Raw genomic sequence first — 20,445 nt, 5'->3', positions numbered from 1 at the left:
TAAGGATGTTATCTTAAAAAAACTAGACGTTTTTTCCGCAGCACACGAACTAATCACCACGGTACACCAGTGTGCGACCGCACACACTTTGCGGAACACTGACATATGGGATCTAAATCAGAGCGGACACCGTTGGCATAAAAAACGCACTAAGAATGTAAGAAATGAAGACTCTAAGAAGCATTTATGGCAAGAGTCTACGAGACAGAATAAGGAAGGCCAGGGCAAGGGAAATATGCGAGATGGAAGATGTCGTTAGGTGGGAAAGGCAACGAAGGAGACAATGGAATGCGCGTGTGAGGAGAATGGAACCATCCAGACTCTCACATTGCACTGAAAACAGCAATATGTTCAGTTATAATTAGTCCTCAATCTTGAAGTCTTAAAACTAGCGTTTTCAAGTCAGTCGTTAATGAAACAATAGAAAACTTTGTTTCCATCTTCTGATGACAAATTGTCTTCCTTATTTCACGTTTTGTAATGACTAACCTATAAACCACTGCGACGTTTGGCAAGTCTAGATAGCTTTCAGTGTATTCGTACCGTTTCAAGTTGGTATATAAAAGGGCCCATACATACCAAGAAGCAATCACGGCATGAATTCCCTTTCATTTACTTGTGGAAACGTAATGTAACTCTCCACATGAAGGATATTGCCACACAAGTTGACTGACAAAGCAACCTAATTGACAGAAACAAAACCATAGATGAACTATAAAGATAAGTAGATAGCAGAGTGTGGCAGAAAGTAACGGAATATCACAGGTAGGTACGGATTATTTTAAAAATTAAACACTGACATAATTTTTTTTTTTTTTATTGAAAGCATTTACTTTGTGGATCACATTGATATATTATTTAGACAAATAAAAAGAATTTTCGTTTTGATCCTCTCACATTACTGGCATTATTGCCTACCACTTATTGAGTTTTATTTCATTTCACATGACTAGTTTCGAAAACTGTAAATGTTTTCATCAATAGGTGATGAGTGAAAAGATCACTTATTTATTTCAACCCCCTTGGGAATCGAACCCGGGACCTATAGTATGGAGGCACTTTATATATACATACATTTATAATTTTTTACATATTGACAAACTTGTGGTTTGTTTTGTACATTACAAAAAACAATTTAAAATTAAAGATTAAATCTTCTTCTTCTTCCTGGCTCCATCCCAACTAATCGTCTCTGCAGACTGTTGGGGTCAGCTCTCCTCGTCCTAAGGCTGCAGGTACTCCTATCATAGATGTCACCTGGGCCATGAGTTTGAATCTCTCTGTAGCATCCGTGAATGTTTGTTCTTCCTCTAGATGTCTTCCGTGGATAATATATATAATTTGAATTGTGTATTATATTTGATTTGTACATTTATAACCTCATATCTGTCAGTGGCCCATCCTCGTTCCCGGGCGATGGACAAACGGATTCAATCCACACAGGGATGTTTGAAAATATACAGCGATATTTTTTAAAGTTATTTATTACATATAATATAATTTTACATTATTTACTTGTTGTAATATAAACTTATTTACTTATAAAATGAGAATATAAACAGTGTTAGGGTGTAAAACCGTTCTTATTCTATCGGGTACAACATTTGTATTTTATTTGTGGATATATATCGTCGTGTTGGGGAAACAAGGTTCTATCTAACACATTTAGGTATTTTCACATTTAACTCTAACTCTATTCAGATCTAAATTTCGGTTCGATCTGTATAAAAATTACAACAAAAAAAACAAATCAACCGCCTGAAATTTAAAGGGAAACAAATTTCTATCTGTTATTATGAAATATTATTCATAAATATCATTAAAATATGTATTACAGTACCATATTTTATCAGTTTTATGATAAAATATGGTACTGTAATATTATATAAATAAAAATTGTAATTACGTGGGCTCAAACATTGTTTCGATTAATTTATCAATTAAAAAAATCGAGAAAAAGGTGCCGGAACACCGTTCCACCGCAATGTATGAAAAAAGTCCTGATTTTAACCATTATGGCGTATGGCAAATCTGTATTATAATTAACTTTAGTTTTATTAAGTGTAGGGACCATACTTAGTGTAATCTGTAAAGCAGAGTCCCGGCTTACATTGTTTTAATATACTTGCAGAAAGGTATAATACAAAGTAACCTTCCGCTTCGAGGGAATTCCACGCAAAAAGGCTGGCAGAAACAAAAGCCTACATAATCAATAAAGAAGGTAGGAGAGTGTACAAGAAATTACCAGAATTTCATAGAAAATTGTAGAAATTATTTTACTCGATGGTTCTCGAACATTCGAAAAATGTCTATTGTTCATCGTCAGCGATAAATAACTGTTGGTAATATGTATATCCCATTAGTAAAATATAATTTATTTATTTAAGTATCTATGAACATAAGGAGTAAAACCACTTTTATTTACTTATTGACTATAAAACTAAAAAAAACTTGAAGACAAGGTAGGATCATAATTACCGGTGTTTTAAAAGTCGTAGATAGATTTCAGATTTATTTGGACGTTTGGTGATTCAAAATGCACAATTTTGGGAACTCATAGGACATTTGCTTTAATTTTTGTCTGATGTTTTTTTTTAATTATTACTGTAGGATTTTAAATTTTATGCATCCAAGTACAGTACAAAAATGAATTGATTTCATCTTATATGTTCGTGTTCGACCCTTATACGTAGCGATGAATAATATTCATGCTGTAATAATGTGGAATTGGTAATAGATATTGCATTCTATGGAAGGTCAGGAAACGAGCTAATGGATTCAGCAAGAACTCAAAAATTAAATTTGACTCAAATCTATGTGCCAAAGGGCCTGCGGTGATGGTTTTTCACTATAAAAGATGAATTCTGAAATTTTATACTATGAATAAGCCTTCCGGTGACCTTAAATATTCCGACTGAATGTTATTTATTCATTCTTAATTCATATTCCGGAAAATGAATCTTGAAATTTGGTATCTATCCAAGAGGAAAGAAAAGAGTGCATTTTTAAGAAAATATATAAAAAGAAAACAATTTTTAAAAGAACGTTTTTTTCGTTAAACGACATAAAAACCGAATCCGTTTTGCGATGTCTGTGGATAAATTTTGAGAGGTTTTACTTCTCCTTCATATGATAAATGTGGTAGTTACTTTAAAAATATTTTACTAATAAATTCGATAAAATGTTTAACAAAAAGGTTTAGCTCACCTGGCCTTCAAGAAACTACTAGACGTTTCATTGGCGGAATATTCTAGAATGTGTCCAATAGCGAGCGGGATATATAAGGAGTGGCGCTTGGCGGGAACGTCAGAATCATTCGAAACATATAGTGAGTGCGAACAGAAGAAACACAGTTGACTTTCTATATTCCACAAGAACTTGTATTTATTGAAGTCATAAAAATAACCAACGAGCGTTTGCAAGTTGAATAGAAGTCGAGAGCATCATAATTTATTTTGGAAATTCTACAAGAGATATTAAAAACAGCAAAATGGTCGCAATCGGAATCGATTTGGGAACCACTTATTCCTGTGTGGGAGTGTGGCAGAATGGAAATGTGGAGATCATAGCCAACGACCAGGGGAACAGGACAACACCTTCATACGTGGCCTTCACAGACACGGAGCGGCTGGTAGGAGACGCCGCCAAGAACCAGGTAGCCATGAATCCCAGCAACACGGTGTTCGACGCCAAGCGGCTCATCGGGCGCAAGTTCGCGGACCCCAAGGTCCAGGAGGACGCCGCGCACTGGCCTTTCCGCGTGGTCGCCGCTGGAGACAAGCCGGCTGTGCAGGTGAACTACAAGGGGGAGAACAAGAACTTCTCGCCCGAGGAGATCAGCTCCATGGTGCTGGCCAAGATGAAGCAGACGGCCGAAGCCTACCTCGGCTGCGGCGTGCGGGACGCGGTGGTCACGGTGCCCGCGTACTTCAACGACTCGCAGCGTCAGGCAACTAAAGACGCTGCCGCCATCGCCGGTATCAACGTGCTGCGCATCATCAACGAGCCTACGGCAGCCGCGCTCGCATACGGGCTGGACAAGAATCTCAAGGGAGAAAAGAACGTCCTCATCTTCGATCTAGGCGGGGGCACGTTCGACGTGTCCATCCTGACCATCGACGAGGGGTCTCTGTTCGAGGTGCGAGCCACGGCCGGAGACACGCATCTGGGAGGGGAGGACTTCGACAACCGAATGGTCACCCATCTGGCCGAGGAATTCAAGCGCAAGTACAAGAAGGACATGCGCGGCAACCCGCGCGCCCTGCGGCGCCTGCGGACCGCCGCAGAGAGGGCCAAGAGGACGCTGTCCTCCAGCACGGAGGCCACCATCGAGATAGACGCTCTGTACGAGGGCGTGGATCTCTACAGCAAGGTGTCGAGAGCCCGCTTCGAGGAGTTGTGTTCCGACCTATTCCGGAGCACGCTGGAACCCGTGGAGAAGGCGCTGAGAGACGCCAAGATGGACAAGAGTGACATTCACGACGTGGTGCTGGTGGGCGGCTCCACCAGGATACCCAAAGTGCAGAGTCTCCTGCAGAACTTCTTCAACGGCAAGCAGCTGAACCTCTCCATCAATCCAGACGAGGCGGTGGCATACGGAGCTGCGGTACAGGCGGCCATCCTGAGCGGAGAGAGTGATTCCAAAATCCGCGATGTCCTACTCGTGGACGTGGCTCCGTTGTCTCTCGGTATCGAGACGGCCGGAGGAGTGATGGCCAAGATCGTGGAGCGCAACGCTCGCATTCCCTGCAAGCAGACACAGACCTTCTCGACTTACTCGGACAACCAGCCCGGAGTCAGCATACAGGTGTTCGAAGGCGAACGCGCCATGACAAAGGACAATAACCTGCTGGGAACCTTCGACTTGTCTGGGATTCCACCCGCCCCGCGTGGAGTGCCTAAAATCGAGGTCACATTCGATCTAGACGCCAACGGCATCCTCAACGTGTCGGCACGCGAAACCGGTTCCGGCAAGTCGGGCAGTATCACCATCAAGAACGACAAGGGCCGTCTGTCTCAGAGGGATATTGAGCGCATGTTGGAAGAGGCAGAGCGCTTCCGCGCAGAGGACGAAGCGGCTCGCAAGCGGGTAGAAGCGCGCAACAAGCTGGAGGGGCTAGTGTTCGGCGCCAAGCAAGCCTTGTCAGAAGGGGGCAGCGCTTTGAGCGAGGAAGATCGAAAAAGGGCAGAGACCCTATGCGAGGAAGCGGTGCGCTGGCTGGACAGCAATACCCTGGCCGAGGTGGAGGAGTACGAGCACCGACTGCGGGAGTTCTCGGCCGCGATGGAGCCGCTGCTTCAACGTTCGCGTGGGGGCTCCGCAGGACAGGGAGCCCGCGCCCCCTCCAGCTGTGCCCAGCAGGCCGGCAGGACACACCATACCGGGCCCACCGTGGAAGAAGTGGACTAGAAGATACCTCTACATACTCACACAATCCATCACCATACCATCAGTTGCCACAACGAGGGCACCGATTCATTTTAATTACTCTAGAATTATTATTTATTTTACTGTTAAGACTAATTACTTTATAAGTGTGGAATTAATGTTAATTATAATTTAAAATAAACCAAAGTTAATATAATCTTTTTAATGTTTCATTTTGCTTGTAATTATTTATATTATTATCAGAAAAAGTATCAGTTTGGTGCATTAGATACAGTATTTTTTTAAACTTTAAAAGTGAATGATTTTAATTAGTATAATACAACAATCCAGAGTAGATATGAAATGGGTGATCGAATTAAAACACCGATTAAACATTTAAAGTCTTCTTTATAAAAAGTTGTTAATTAATTCGGGTTTGGGATCAATCAATTTTGCATAAATAAAACACAAGATGTAGTGTATTTCTTTTAATCATCTAAGGTTACCAGAATACACAAGTAAAGAATCAAAATGAATAATTTAGCGATACAATATACCTATGTCAATGTTATTTGTCGAGTACGCTTTGAGTTAATGTTTAAATTTGAACTCTTCTTATGTAAAGGGTTTGCTAGAGGTATGGACTAACTTCCCCTTCGTTAGAGACCCTTTCCATGCAGATATAAATGTACACTCCTCACACGAGAACGGTCTCTCACCAGTATGTGAATGCATGTGAATTTTTATTATTTTTTGACATCTCATCAAAGATGAAGAAGAATATGGAAAGCTGGGCATTTACGGGGCTGACCACCGTCACAGGCTGGTTTAAGTGATCACTTTACACACGTGTAACATTCACCAACTCTACCCATTATTGACAACCACACTACTAAAATTCTTGGAAGTTCTATATATATGAACCAATTTAGAAACCTTGTTCTTGAATCACTAGAGACATATATTGGTAAGATGAAAAGAAGCTTTTTATTGAGCAGAAACTCTTATATTAGTAAGTGAGGTCCGAATCCTGGTTTATAATCACATACATGAAAAACACCAGACCTTTTCCCTTTATTTGATTATTTAAATTCACATTCTGCACATGAAAACGGTTTCTCACTAGTGCGGTTTAATGATTAAAGAAAACACTTGTTTTTTACCACTTGAGTTTTATTATAGACTGTGACATGTTTCAGAAGTTAAACTTCCATCATTCAGGTCTGTATAATAACTAAAAAATAAAATATATATTTTTTCTATAAATAAGGAGAGGGGAAAGTAAGGGGAAGGGGTTAGTCAAGGGGCGGAGTTTGAAAACAAAGGAAAAAGCAAAGGTGAAGAATTTTGAAACAATATATTATTAGAAATTAAAAAGGCAATTAATAATGATTCACAACTAATAAATACACAAGTAAATGATTTTGCTAAAACAACATCCCTGACCCCTTTTGACTGTGACTGCCAATCAACACAAAAAAAACCACTTGAGGTCTACCCAAGCTCCTTTCCCTAACCATTAAAATAATTTGAATTTCGTTAAGTAGATAGATATTAAGTAGATTCGTTAAGTAGATTTTGTCCGCCTCCGTAGTGTAATGGTCAGCATGCTCGCCTACCGTTCTGGAGGTCCCGGGTTCGATTCCCAGGGGGGTTAATAAATATAAGTGATTTTTTCACTCTAATATTTTTTCAATATTACACTGGACTGGTACCTGAAGTGGAGGGCTGATCACCTTTCCTTCATGTGTAAACGATCGAGATAACACTGCGTTTATATGAAGCAGTGCCCTATGCACCATTGGGGTGCGGTAAGGGATTTATAAGTAGATAGCATACTGTGTACAAGGTTTCATTTTGCCTTGTATCCCAATTAATCGATCCTGCCACACAATACGGTTGACAGATAGAATGTCAATTGAGTACCAAAGATATCAACTCCACTTGCACGGGCCTACTTGCTTGACCACTTGTCCATAGATTATGTAGCCATCTGTCTATTCTGTCACTATCAACATCTATAAATTAGTTAGTCTTTGCTACATCACATATTTTTTATACGGATCAATACGGATGTGTACGTACGGTAGCTGAATACTGTGTTTACTTAGTTTACAATGTATTACTGCTCCTATCGGAGGATTGTAGGAGCAAAAAGAAGCTCTAAACATAGTTGATAGAAATGAGTAAGTCTATATCAACTGACAAGAATAGTAATCAACTCTATGTGATTTCTAGGATATGAATATTTGCAGGCGAATGGATCTCCCTTCAGCTCGAGTTAAGGCCGAACCTGGAGATGGATCTGCCGGGGAAGGGAGGCTACTGGAGAGGAAACTAGAGTCTGGTGAAGTCATCGGAGTAGCATGCTCCGCTGTAAAGAGGGAGCTGGTGTATCCTGAGGTTTTTAAAAACATATTTATCAGTTGCTTAGAAAATTCTGCTTGCCAAGTCGAGAAATGAATAAGGTTGATCCCTAAACACAATACTTTAGACACAATGGATTCAATATCTTATATCAATCAAGATTTGTCACATAGCTCATTTATTGGTCTTATTTGTCTTGTCATATTTTCTAAACAAGACACCACTAAATCCGATAGATCTTTGTATCCTTTTGCCTCAGCAATTCTTGTCAACTGCATACCTTCTTTTGCACTTTTTTGTTTGTTAAAAAAAATGAAAATGGAAAAAGTTAGCAAATATGTACTTTATGAGTTATACTTTTGAAAGAAAAAGGAACCTAGATCTGTTTTTTCATTAAACAATTTTAGCAAAATCTTAAATGGAAACAAACGTAGCTAATTAATTTCTAACATATTTCTTTGTGGAGTGAATTACAGATTTGAAGCTATGGAAAATGAGTGTCTTTGCGCGAGTCTGGATTCGCAATAAAGGAAATCCGAGTTTACAAAATTTTTATGAAACTCCAAATAATTTTGCAGTCGGGAAGATAATATTCGTAATTTTTTTTGTTCTGCTTCTAAATATCGACTATTCAAAATATTTAACATTTTCATTTGTATCAATTTCTTAGCCAAACTTAAAACATTGTCTACCCAAATATAAATATTAATATATATTGCCAATGTCCGCCTCCGTAGTGTAATGGTCAGCACGCTCGGCTACCGTTCTGGAGGTCCCGGATTCGATTCCCAAGGGGGGTAAAATAAATATTAGTGATTTTTTCATATATCATTTCATATTTATTCAATATTACCCTGGACTGGTACCTGAAGCGGAGGGCTGATCACCTTTCCTTCATGTGTAAACGATCAAGATAACACTGCGTTTATATGACGCAGTGCCCTATGCACCATTGGGGTGCGGATAAGGGTTTTTTATTTGATTTTTTATATTGCCAATACCCAAATTAACCAGCTGCCTGACATATAAAATAAAACCCATTCAGGGATCCAAAATAAATGATCTGAAAAAGTACTTTGTGGAAAGATACATATTTAGTGATTTCTCATATTTTCTTATTTTGTTTTTACCTTATGTTTTTTATATTTTCTCATTTGTTATATTTTCTCATTTGTTATATTTTCTCATTTGTTATATTTTCTCATTTGTTATATTTTCTCATTTGTTATATTTTCTCATTTGTTATATTTTCTCATTTGATATATTTTCTCATTTGTTATATTTTCTCATTTGCTATATTTTCTCATTTGTTATATTTTCTCATTTGTTATATTTTCTCATTTGTTATATTTTCTCATTTGCTATATTTTCTCCTTTGTTATATTTTCTCATTTGTTATATTTTCTCATTTGTTATATTTTCTCATTTGTTATATTTTCTCATTTGTTATATTTTCTCATTTGTTATATTTTCTCATTTGTTATATTTTCTCATTTGTTATATTTTCTCATTTGTTATATTTTCTCATTTGATATATTTTCTCATTTGTTATATTTTCTCATTTGCTATATTTTCTCATTTGTTATATTTTCTCATTTGTTATATTTTCTCATTTGTTATATTTTCTCATTTGTTATATTTTCTCATTTGTTATATTTTCTCATTTGATATATTTTCTCATTTGTTATATTTTCTCATTTGCTATATTTTCTCATTTGTTATATTTTCTCATTTGTTATATTTTCTCATTTGTTATATTTTCTCATTTGCTATATTTTCTCCTTTGTTATATTTTCTCATTTGTTATATTTTCTCATTTGTTATATTTTCTCATTTGATATATTTTCTCATTTGTTATATTTTCTCATTTGCTATATTTTCTCATTTGTTATATTTTCTCATTTGTTATATTTTCTCATTTGTTATATTTTCTCATTTGATATATTTTCTCAATTGATATATTTTCTCATTTTTTATATTTTCTCATTTGTTATATTTTCTCATTTGATATATTTTCTCATTTGATATATTTTCTCATTTTTTATATTTTCTCATTTGTTATATTTTCTCATTTGTTATATTTTCTCAGTTTTTCTCATTTATTTCTTTTAAATATGCTTCTTATGCCCATTTATTAAACCTGTTTATTGTTTTTATATTTCACCATGTATTAGTTTTGGTTATTTAAAAAAATATTTTTTGTAACTTTATTATTTGTGTTCCAGTCTTGTTAACCGTAATCCCATGTCCCAAAATGAGAAATGGAAATTACTCATCGGGAATATTATATGTATATATGACTTATGTATGTAATATGTTTTGAAAAAGAATAAAATAACTCAATACCTTCTTTTGCACATTCTGTTTCCAATTTAAAATTTTCTTGTGATCTTCTTCATCTTGTGATGACGTCTCATCACATTCACAAGTAGAGTTTTGTCTATTTTTTAAAATCCCTGTCCCGAGGTTCCCATCGTGGAAGCGGCAAGTGACGATGGAAGCGACGGTGCTGAGAAGGGGGCGCCACGTCTTGACGCGACGGGGCCGAGTGCCAGCGCAGGCGTGCAGTACATAGACGTACCTAACGAACTACTCACTGAGATACAAGACTGCTTGGAATCCTCCGATCGTAATTCAGAAAATGACCCATGTAAGTTTATTGCACAGTTTATTTCACTTCAGTTCTTTGTTGCAATGAGGATAGCCTGGAACGACCATAATATGGTAAATATGCACCTCTGAAATTTCTTAATTTGGTAGGTGTACCTTGAAAAAAAAGGTTTGCGGAACACTGATCTAAATAACTGATCAAATATGGTAATTCTGAATGACCATTCTTACTCGCATACTAAAATTGCAAATTTTGAATGACCGGTCTTGCCCGCATACTAAAATTTCAATTTCCGAACGACCGGTTTTACTCGGAATACTTAAATTGCAAATTCTGAATAAACAGTGTTACTCGTATACTAAAATTGCGAATTCTGGATGACCAGTCTAACTCACCTGCTAAGAGAGGGAGAGGAAGATCCCCCTCACGATGGACCGATGGAGTCAAGGTGGTTGGAGCGCTACGTGCAGCGCAGGCAAGGGATAACTGGAGAAGAGGCATTGCTTCCAAGGGTCACAACCCTCAGTAATGAGGAGTAAAACAAGAAAAAGTTTATTAATTTGTCTATGTATTTGATTTCTTGCACAGGATAAATCGTCTTCTTCTTCTTTAGCTAGGACTGTGTCTGTTATGGAAATGGATGTCCGCCTCCTTAGTGTAATAGTCAGCACGGTTGGCTACTGTACTGGAGATCCCGGTGGGTGTAAATGTCGAATAAATGCTGGTGATTTTTTCACTCCAATATTTATTCAGTATTACCCTAATGCTTAGGGCTGATTACCTTTCTATGTGTTAATGATCAAGATAACACTGCGTTTATATTATGCAGTGCCCTATGCACCATTGGAGTGCGGATAAGGGTTTGAAGACAAGTGTATTTTTTCACTCTGATATTTATGCAATATTACCCTGGACTGGTACCATAGTGTGCGGATTAGGGTTCGAATGAAAATGAATGAAAATTTATTCAGACATTTTAATTAAATTGTATCGTTATTATTGTCCACCTCCGTAGTGTAATGGTCAGCACGCTCAGCTACCGTACTGGACGTCCCGGGTTCGATTCTCAGGCGGTGGGAGAAAATAAATATTGCTGATTTTACACCCCAATATTTATTTAATATAACCCTGCACTGGTCCCTGAGAATACGATGCAGTACCCTGTGCACTATTGGGTGGGATAAGTTTTGCAAGAAGAAGAGGATAGATATGTAATATTTATTTATTTATTTAAACTTCGGATACAGAAAATAAATGAGTACATTGGCGGGCTTATTGCTAAAAAGCAATATCTTCCGACCAACCAAAAACAGACTAGTGATATTGGTCAAAACGTTTGATACCATATATAGCTGTTTGCAATCAGAGGGTAGATAGTACTTGAACATTTAAAAAAACATAAATTACAAATTGATGATAATAAGGAAGGCAAAGGAAGAAGGGAGTTTAGGGAAGGAGGTAGAGGGAGGAGGTTTGATGGACAGTTAGGGTACTAATGATAGATAGTAATGTCTCGGACGTTTCTTGAAAGTTATTAGAGAAGGTGCGTTTGTTCACGCGGAGAGGTAATTCATTCCATAGTCTGGCCGCTTGGACAGAGAAGGAATTACTGAAGAATGATGTGTCATGGCGAGGAATGGAATGTGTCCTTTCTTGGGAAGAACCAAATGATAGACCAATTCACCTTTTTACCCATGTTTATTTTCCACAGTAGGGGGAGATGGCAAGAAAAGTCAGAAGAAGATGAAAGGAATCTCTCAAAAGCGAAAGGATAAATTGAAAAAACCTGAATATTCTGCTAAAAGGAAGAAGTTGAAATTGGATTATGAACTATCGGCTCTCTCCCGAGTGGACCGCGAGGCAAGGTGAGTAGTTCTCAAAGATTACATATCGCTCACTCCTTTCAACAATGTCATATATCAAAAAACGTCAAATTTCAGTTGTGCATGTTTTCGGAATGCCCAGAAAATGTACTATATCCCAGCAAAAGCGGCATATTTTTAACTAAATATTTACCCGCTGCAGGACAGAAAGTGTTGTTTTTGCATTTTGAAGAAAAGGTGTTATTTAATTATTTTTTTAAATATACAAATATTTTTCAAATGGAGAAAAAACATTCAGGTTTTACCTAAACAGATCTGTTGCATAGTACATACAAAGTTCAGTAAATGACTTGATATTTATTTTTAATACATTGTATGTATTATATTTTTAAACTGTAAAAATGTTCTCCTGAAAAATCAAGTTTTTTGATTTATGACGTTCTTGAAAGGAGTGAGCAAAATGTCAAATGTGATTGACGTACGCGCCATTTGAAAAAATCGTTATACTTACAATAGGGTGATTTATTTTGTGTTATTTTTAATATGTAGGAGTTCCAAAATTCACTCGATAATTTTCGATTTATTTCACAGACCGGGCAACATTGATCGTAATGTCACTAGCAACCGCGAAACATCACTCCGTCAAAATAGAGCTGAGCGTATAACGCTACGTAATCAAATAACGAAAGACAAAAAGCATCCAAGATTGTCGGAGGCTGTTGAAGGACGGGTGAATTACAGCCGGAGCCATGATGACGATGTGGACTTGTTCTTCAGAAGCATGTCCATGTCGGTGAAGAGGCTGAGGCCGCAGCTGATCCAAGAGGCGAAGAAGAGGACGCTGCTGATGGTCTCCGAGTTGAAGAATCGCAACGCAGCATAGGATGACATCACATCCGGCCAGCGTGTAGCTTGATAAAAATATGTATAACATTTTATGTGTTAGTGCACTTCACTTAATTTTACTGTCCGGCAGTCTGGTTAACATGAAAAAATATATTATTGGCTCTTATCCGTCTTTCTCCGGATTCGTGCACGATCACGGTACGCGTGAACTCAACCACGCTAAACTATTGTAGTCGCTTTTATTTGAAAAAACTGGACTGCCGGACGGTAAAATTCCGCGCAGCACACAAGCGCTCTTTGGGCGTTTGTGCACTACACGGAATTGCATGGAATTTTACCGTCCGGCACGTCAGTTAGCATTTTAAAACGATAATAATGGCTTGGATTGGCTTGTGCTTTTGTCCATCTTTCTTCGGATCGGTGCTCTTGATCGGTGAGTGAACACGTTGTGCGTAATTTCCATCGCGCTAAACTGTCCTAGTCACTTTCATTTTTCAAAACCGGACTGCCGGACGGTCAAATTACGGGTAGTGGACAAACGCCCTTTGAGTGTGTCCAAATACTCATTGACAAATCTGGATTATTTATTATTTTATTTTATTTGTATGTGAATTATATAGCTTGTACATAAAAAATAGATTGACAATTATAAAAGCCAATTAAATAATTTTACATATATGTTTTGAAAACTGTTGTATATTATATATTGTATATTATAACATCCGAGAAAAAAATGAAACATGTTTTACTGTTCGAATATACGCCTGGGGTGATGGCAATATACAAAACCCCTTAGAAAAAATGGATCATCCCTTTGAATTTACGCCTGGGGTGATGGCAATATGCATAGCTCTTAGAAGAAAATGGAAAATACCCTTGACCATACGAATATACGCCTGGGGTGATGGCAATGTGCATAACTTCAGAAAAAATGGAGCATCCTTTGAATATACGCCTTGGGTAATGGCAATATGCATAACATCCGAGAAGAAATGAAACCTCTTTGGCCAAGCGAAATACGCCTGGGGTGATGGCAATACGCGTAGCACATGAGAAAAATTTAACCTTTCACCATGCGCCTGGGGTGATGGCAATATGCATAACATCCGAGAACAAATGGAACCTCCTTGGCCAAGCGAAAATACGCCTGGGGTGATGGCAATACGCATAGCCACGAGAAAAATTGACACTCACCGTGCGCCTGGGGTGATGGCAATATGCATAACTTCAGTGAAAAAATGGAGTATCCTTTGAATATACGCCTGGGGTGATGGAAATATGCATAACATCCAAGAAGAAATGGAACCTCCTTGGCCAACGAAAATACGCCTGGGGTGATGGCAATACGCATAGCACATGAGAAAAATTTACACTTTCACCATGCGCCTGGGGTGATGGCAATATGCATAACTTAAGTGAAAAAACGGAGCATCCTTTGAATATACGCCTGGGGTGATGGCAATATGCATAACATCCGAGAAGAAATGGAACCTCTTTGGCCAAGTGAAATACGCCTGGGGTGATGGCAATACGCATAGCACACGAGAAAAATTGACACTCACCGTGCGCCTGGGGTGATGGCAATATGCATAACTTCAGAGAAAAAATGGAGTATCCTTTGAATATACGCCTGGGGTGATGGCAATATGCATAGCTCTGAGATTAAATGGTCTTCCCTCTGCCCGTACGCCTGGGGTTAGGCAATATGCATAACATCCAAGAAGAAATGGAACACCTTAGTCCGTTCGAATATACGCCTGGGGTAGTGGCAATATGCATAGCTCCGAGAAAAATGGAAAATCACTTTGAACATACTCGTGGGGTGATGGCAATGTGCATAATATACCCAGAAAAAATGCAGCATCCTTTCGTGCGTATCGGTACGGTCAAAGACGGTTGAGTGAAAAGATAACTTTATTTATAAATATTTATTTGACCCCCCCTGGGAATCTAACCCGGGACCTCCAGAACGGTAGCCGAGCGTGCTGACCAATACACTACGGAGGCGGAGAAAAGTAGACGAAGAAGAATATTAACGTATTCTAGCAATTTTGAGTTGATTCACGCACACACTTACGTTGATAGATATTGACAAAGGCTGAGTAAAGAAATGTTGTTTTTTTGCGTTTGCGTTTTGTGTGTAGTTTTTTTTTAGTTTCCGTCGGAATTTTTCATTGCCGGTGTGTTTAAAATTCATATCCGTGACTGGCTACAATATCTCCGAATCCATCTAGTATTGTCAGGCATTTCGTTTTCTTTAAAATGATCGCGCGAGGTGCAGTCAGTTTATAAACTAGGATAAGTTATTATAATATTAACAACATTTTGAGTGTGTCCAAATACTTGTTCACAAAATCTGGATTATCTCCAATTACAGGATTAAAGTAATTAAAGTGATCACTCAAACCAGCCTATGACGGTCGTAAGCCCCGTAAATGCCCAGACTTCCATATTCTTCTTCATCTTTGATGAGATGTCAAAAAATAATATTATAATATTATTTCGAGAAATAAAATACTTTGTGTTTTGATCCACTCAGGGAACATGAATTATATTATTTTTTGACATCTCATCAAAGATGAAGAAGAATATGGAAGTCTGGGCATTTACGGGGCTGACGACCGTCATCGGCTGGTTTAAGTAATCACTTTACACACGTGTAACATTCACCAATTCTACCCATTATTGACAACCACACTACTCAAATTCTTGGAAAATCTATACATATGAACCAATTTATAAACCTTGTTCTTGAATCACTAGAACTTCACTAGAGACATCTATTGGTGAGATGTAAAGAAGCTTATTAAATAATATGAAAATAACATTGTCCGCCTCCGTAGTGTAATGGTCAGCACGCTCGGCTACCGTACTGGAGGTCCCGGGTTCGATTCCCAGGGAGGGTCAAATAAATATAAGTGATTTTTTCACTGTAATATTTATTCAATATTACCCTGGACTTGTACCTGAAGCGGAGGGCTGATCACCTTTCCTTCATGTGTTAATGATCAAGATAACACTGCGTTTATATGATGCAGTGCCCTATGCACCATTGGGGTGCGGATAAGGGTTTGAATGAAAAAATTGGAGATAATCCAGATTTTGTGAACAAGTATTTGGACACACTCAAAAAATGTTGTAAACATGAATTATGTTTGAGAAATAATAATTTTTCGGAATTCGCTAACAGTTTGATAGATAATGATCACAAATTTAACCACAATAACGTAGAAATCCTAAAAATAATCGATACGAAAAGCCATTTTGAAACAATAGAAATTCATAAGAATATAAAAAATAACAAACCCATAATTCACAATATGACAATGACTAAAGCCTCCCCCCTTTTGTCTATGTTCCCTCTGATAAGAAATAAAAATTACTACTACTACTACCATCACGCCGTTTCCCCGCAGGGGTAGGCAGAGAGGATGGAACGCCACACTCTTCTGTCCTGACATACACTCCTCGCCTCCTTCACATCCATACATCTAGTCATACATGATTATGCAGACTTTTGACACCGCCAGATTTTAGGTTCTGATTGATCTGATCGTGCCAAGTCTTTTTCGGTCGTCCGCGTTCTGTTTTCCCTCTCACATTCGCCACATATATTTTCTTAGTCATTCTCTCGCTATCCATTCGCTCCACATGTCCATACCACCGCAAAGAGCTCTTCCTAATCTTTTCAATTATTCCTCGTTCAGCCTTACATTCCTTTCTTATATCGTCGTTTTTAATTCTGTCATACAATGATTTTCCACACATTCGTCTGAGGGAGCGCATTTCAACAGCGTTCACTCTGCTTTCATCAAATTAAATTAATAAATAAACATAAGATACAGCTCCTACCCCCTCTTCAACCTTCAACGTCCCAAGGACCCAACTCTAAAATTTAGAATTAGCTTCACATACGGTGTTTGAAAATGACGCGGAATGCATCGAAACACGTGTCACAGGAGATTTTAAGAAATAATTGTATTTACTAAGTAAAACACTAATTGAAAATGGATAGATTTCACCACAAAGTGACTGCCGAATCAATTAATTAAATGATCCACAAAGTTAATGTTTTCAATATTCAATAATAATAATAATAAACCCTTTTCCGCACCCCAATGGTGCATAGGGCACTGCGTCATATAAACGCAGTGTTATCTTGATCGTTTACACATGAAGGAAAGGTGATCGGCCCTCCGCTTCAGGTACCAGTCCAGAATAATATTGAATAAATATGACAGTGAAAAATCACTTATATTTATTTTACCCCCCTTGGGAATCGATCCCGGGACCTCCAGAACGGTAGCCGAGCGTTTCCTTACAGTAAACAAAACATTTATTTTAAAATTCTTTCAGACTCTTTTCATCCTTCATACATTCAGGCATCTCATCATACATATTCAAACCCGTATACATTTAACAATTTTGCGACTCGGTTTTTTTCAACAATGGCAGTCTTATTTTATTCTTATACACATATGTATATATATGTATATATATATATATATATATATATATATATATATATATATATATATATATATATATATATATATATATATATATATATACATATATATATATATATATATATATATATATATATATATAAATATATATATATATATATACATATATATATATATATATATATATATATATATATATATGTATATATATATATATACATATATATATATATATATATATATATATATATATATATATATATATATATATATATATATATATATATATATATATATATATATATATATATATATATATATATATATATATATATATATATATATATATATATATATATATATATATATATATATATATATATATATATATATATATATATATATATATATATATATATATATATATACATATATATTTATAAATAATTGGGTGATACTACTCGCTATTCATCTTCTCAGTCACTGAAAAAAGCAGCCCTGGTCCATAATACGAGGAACACCCCCAAAACATGTTTTAGAGGGTGTTGAAAATACGAAAAAAAAGTTTTGTTTCAATTGATCTGTTCGATACTGTAGGTAGGAATTACACTTCGATGGCTTGACTCTGGCTAATGTCAGGGTAGTTCTATTATCTGCGTCGCCATTTCAGAGTACCGGTTATCAATCTCCCTTTCCTTTGTTTCATAAATACTGACTGCACCTCGCCGAATACCATTTCGTGACGTTGCGGGATGCTCCCGAGGTATATATCCTAAATATAATATTATACGACCTTAAGTCATTATTCATATATCTTTATAGACCCGAGCAGTCCCAATAAAAATATGTTCGCATTAATTCAGTCGCTGTAGCCTTGAGGGATAAGCCTGACGTACTCCTTCCAGGAACGAGCGAATTTGGTAAAGTAGAGACGTATATATATATTTTGCATAGACCCACCAAGCAACCTTGTGTGTCTTGTCGGTGTAGTTCTTTTTTAATACATTTTTTATTGTTTTTAACCATTTTAACCAAAACGGTTAAAAACAATAAAATAATATACATTTTATATACATTTTACCATTTTCATAAAATTTACTCTTGATTTTTAAACATGTTTTTTTATATTTTTTGCAGAGACCCACCAAGCCACCTTGTGTGTCTTGTCGGTGGAGTTCTTTTTACATACATTTTTTATTGTTTTTATCCATTTTAAACTAATGTACACACAAAAAGAGAGAAAAATTTTTTAATATATACACAATTTTTACAATTTTTCATAGAATTAACTCTTGATCATTTACCCATTCCTTTATTTTGCCTTTGTTCCATATTTTATTTTGACCTCTAACCTCCGTCGGCAACAAATTAAAAATGTTTGTAACGATATATTGCAGTGTTGGACTCCCATATTTACTGTTAATTCTTGGGACTATCAAACCTTCGTCGTGTGTAAATCGTGTATCATGGTTGTGTACTAGAAGATTTCTATATTTCTGTCTAGTAGATATAAAGGATATTATGAAACCTTGCCAAATATATACACCGTGTGGCGTTTCAGCTGCCGCTTACTCAGAAAACACACAGTTTAAATATTCAGGGCTGTCTTGGGACTATCAAACCTTCGTTGTGGGTAAATCGTGTATCATGGTTGTGTACTAGAAGGTTTCTATATTTTCGTCTAGTAGATATAAAGGATATTATGAAACCTTGCCAAATATATACACCGTGTGGCGTTTGAGCTGCCGTTTACTCAGAAAACACACAGTTTAAATATTCAGGGCTGTCTTGGGACTATCAAACCTTCGTTGTGGGTAAATGGTGTATCATGGTTGTGTACTAGAAGATGTGGATATTTATGTCTAGTTTGTTGCTCAACGATGATACTCATCCACAATATTCCACGTACCGGCAGTAATTTTAAATGTTTATATATCAAGATTGGATTGTCCCTTTGATTATATATACACATATAGTGTATCAAGATAACGCTGTTTAAATACGATACAATGCCCTTTGCACTATTGAATGCGAATAAGGGTAAAATACAGAAAGCTCCCGGAAAAAACGTAGAATATAATAATAATAATAAAACCCTTATCCGCACCCCAATGGTGCATAGGGCACTGCGTCATACAAACGCAGTGTTATCTTGATCGTTTACACATGAAGGAAAGGTGATCAGCCCTCCGCTTCAGGTAACCAGTCCAGGGTTATTATATTTAAGTAAAAAATCACTCATATTTATTTTTACCCCCCCTGGGAATCGAACCCGGGTCCTCCAGAACGGTAGCCGAGCGTGATGACCATTACACTACGGAGGCGAACATATGAAAGAATATATGAACTAAAAAATGAAAAAGTCAGTATTATTTTTAAGTTACATTATGCAACAGATTTTTTTTAAACACCTTTTTTCATATCACCAACTTGCTCCTGGAACGATTTAAGTAAGAACGTTATACGAGGCATCATATTATTCTATATACGCCTAAATAAAGGCAATACGCATAACATAACTAACTAACTGACTTTATTTATTGTTTCGGCATTAACTTTGTGGTAAGACATGTTACAATGATTAAAGAGAACACTTCGTTTTTTACCACTTGAGTTTTATTATAGACTACATGTTTCAGAAGTTAAACTTCCATCATTCAGTTATTACACAGACCTGAATGATGGAAGTTTAACTTCTGAAACATGTAGTCTGTAATAAAACTCAAGTGGTAAAAAACGAAGTGTTTTCTTTAATCATTGTAACTAACTGACTAGTTAGTTAGTTACGTTATACGAGGCATCACTGTTTTATTATAAACGCCTAAATGAAGGCAATATGCATAACATTTGAGAACCGACCATATTTATCCGAAAGTTCCGTAATCCGAAACGCGCTGTAATCCGAATTACTTTGTATTTATCTACTACCTTGCTTTTATTTTATTATTTCAAGTTTCAGAG

General features: G+C 36.8%; 1 protein-coding gene and 1 pseudogene across 3 annotated transcripts; both read left to right on the top strand.

The window, feature by feature from the left end:
• The first annotated feature begins 3,257 nt into the window (after positions 1–3,257).
• LOC148311683 (heat shock protein 70 B2 pseudogene) lies at positions 3,258–5,595 on the top strand (annotated as a pseudogene). Its single transcript, XR_015837206.1, has one exon. The product of XR_015837206.1 is annotated as a heat shock protein 70 B2 pseudogene (transcript).
• Positions 5,596–7,384: 1,789 nt separating this feature from the next.
• LOC148311682 (uncharacterized) lies at positions 7,385–13,754 on the top strand. Of its 2 annotated transcripts, XM_088256208.1 has the most exons (5): positions 7,385–7,554; positions 7,624–7,771; positions 10,202–10,385; positions 12,058–12,211; positions 12,761–13,754. In XM_088256208.1, exons 2-5 carry the CDS (start codon positions 7,628–7,630, stop codon positions 13,050–13,052), a joined length of 774 nt encoding a protein of 257 aa, XP_088112334.1. In that variant the 5' UTR covers positions 7,385–7,554; positions 7,624–7,627; the 3' UTR covers positions 13,053–13,754. The 2 variants fall into 2 exon arrangements, with proteins under 2 accessions (XP_088112334.1, XP_088112335.1); XM_088256209.1 differs by having other exon boundaries at positions 7,400–7,771.
• The last annotated feature ends 6,691 nt before the right edge of the window (positions 13,755–20,445 follow it).

This window comes from Brachycentrus maculatus, unplaced genomic scaffold (genome assembly GCF_059751285.1).
Source record: "Brachycentrus maculatus isolate JH-2025_06_01 unplaced genomic scaffold, ASM5975128v1 h1tg000059l, whole genome shotgun sequence".
NCBI classification, from domain to species: domain Eukaryota; kingdom Metazoa; phylum Arthropoda; class Insecta; order Trichoptera; family Brachycentridae; genus Brachycentrus; species Brachycentrus maculatus.
The sequence above is the reverse complement of the archived record's forward strand: the minus strand, read 5'-3'. Positions and strand labels throughout refer to the sequence as shown.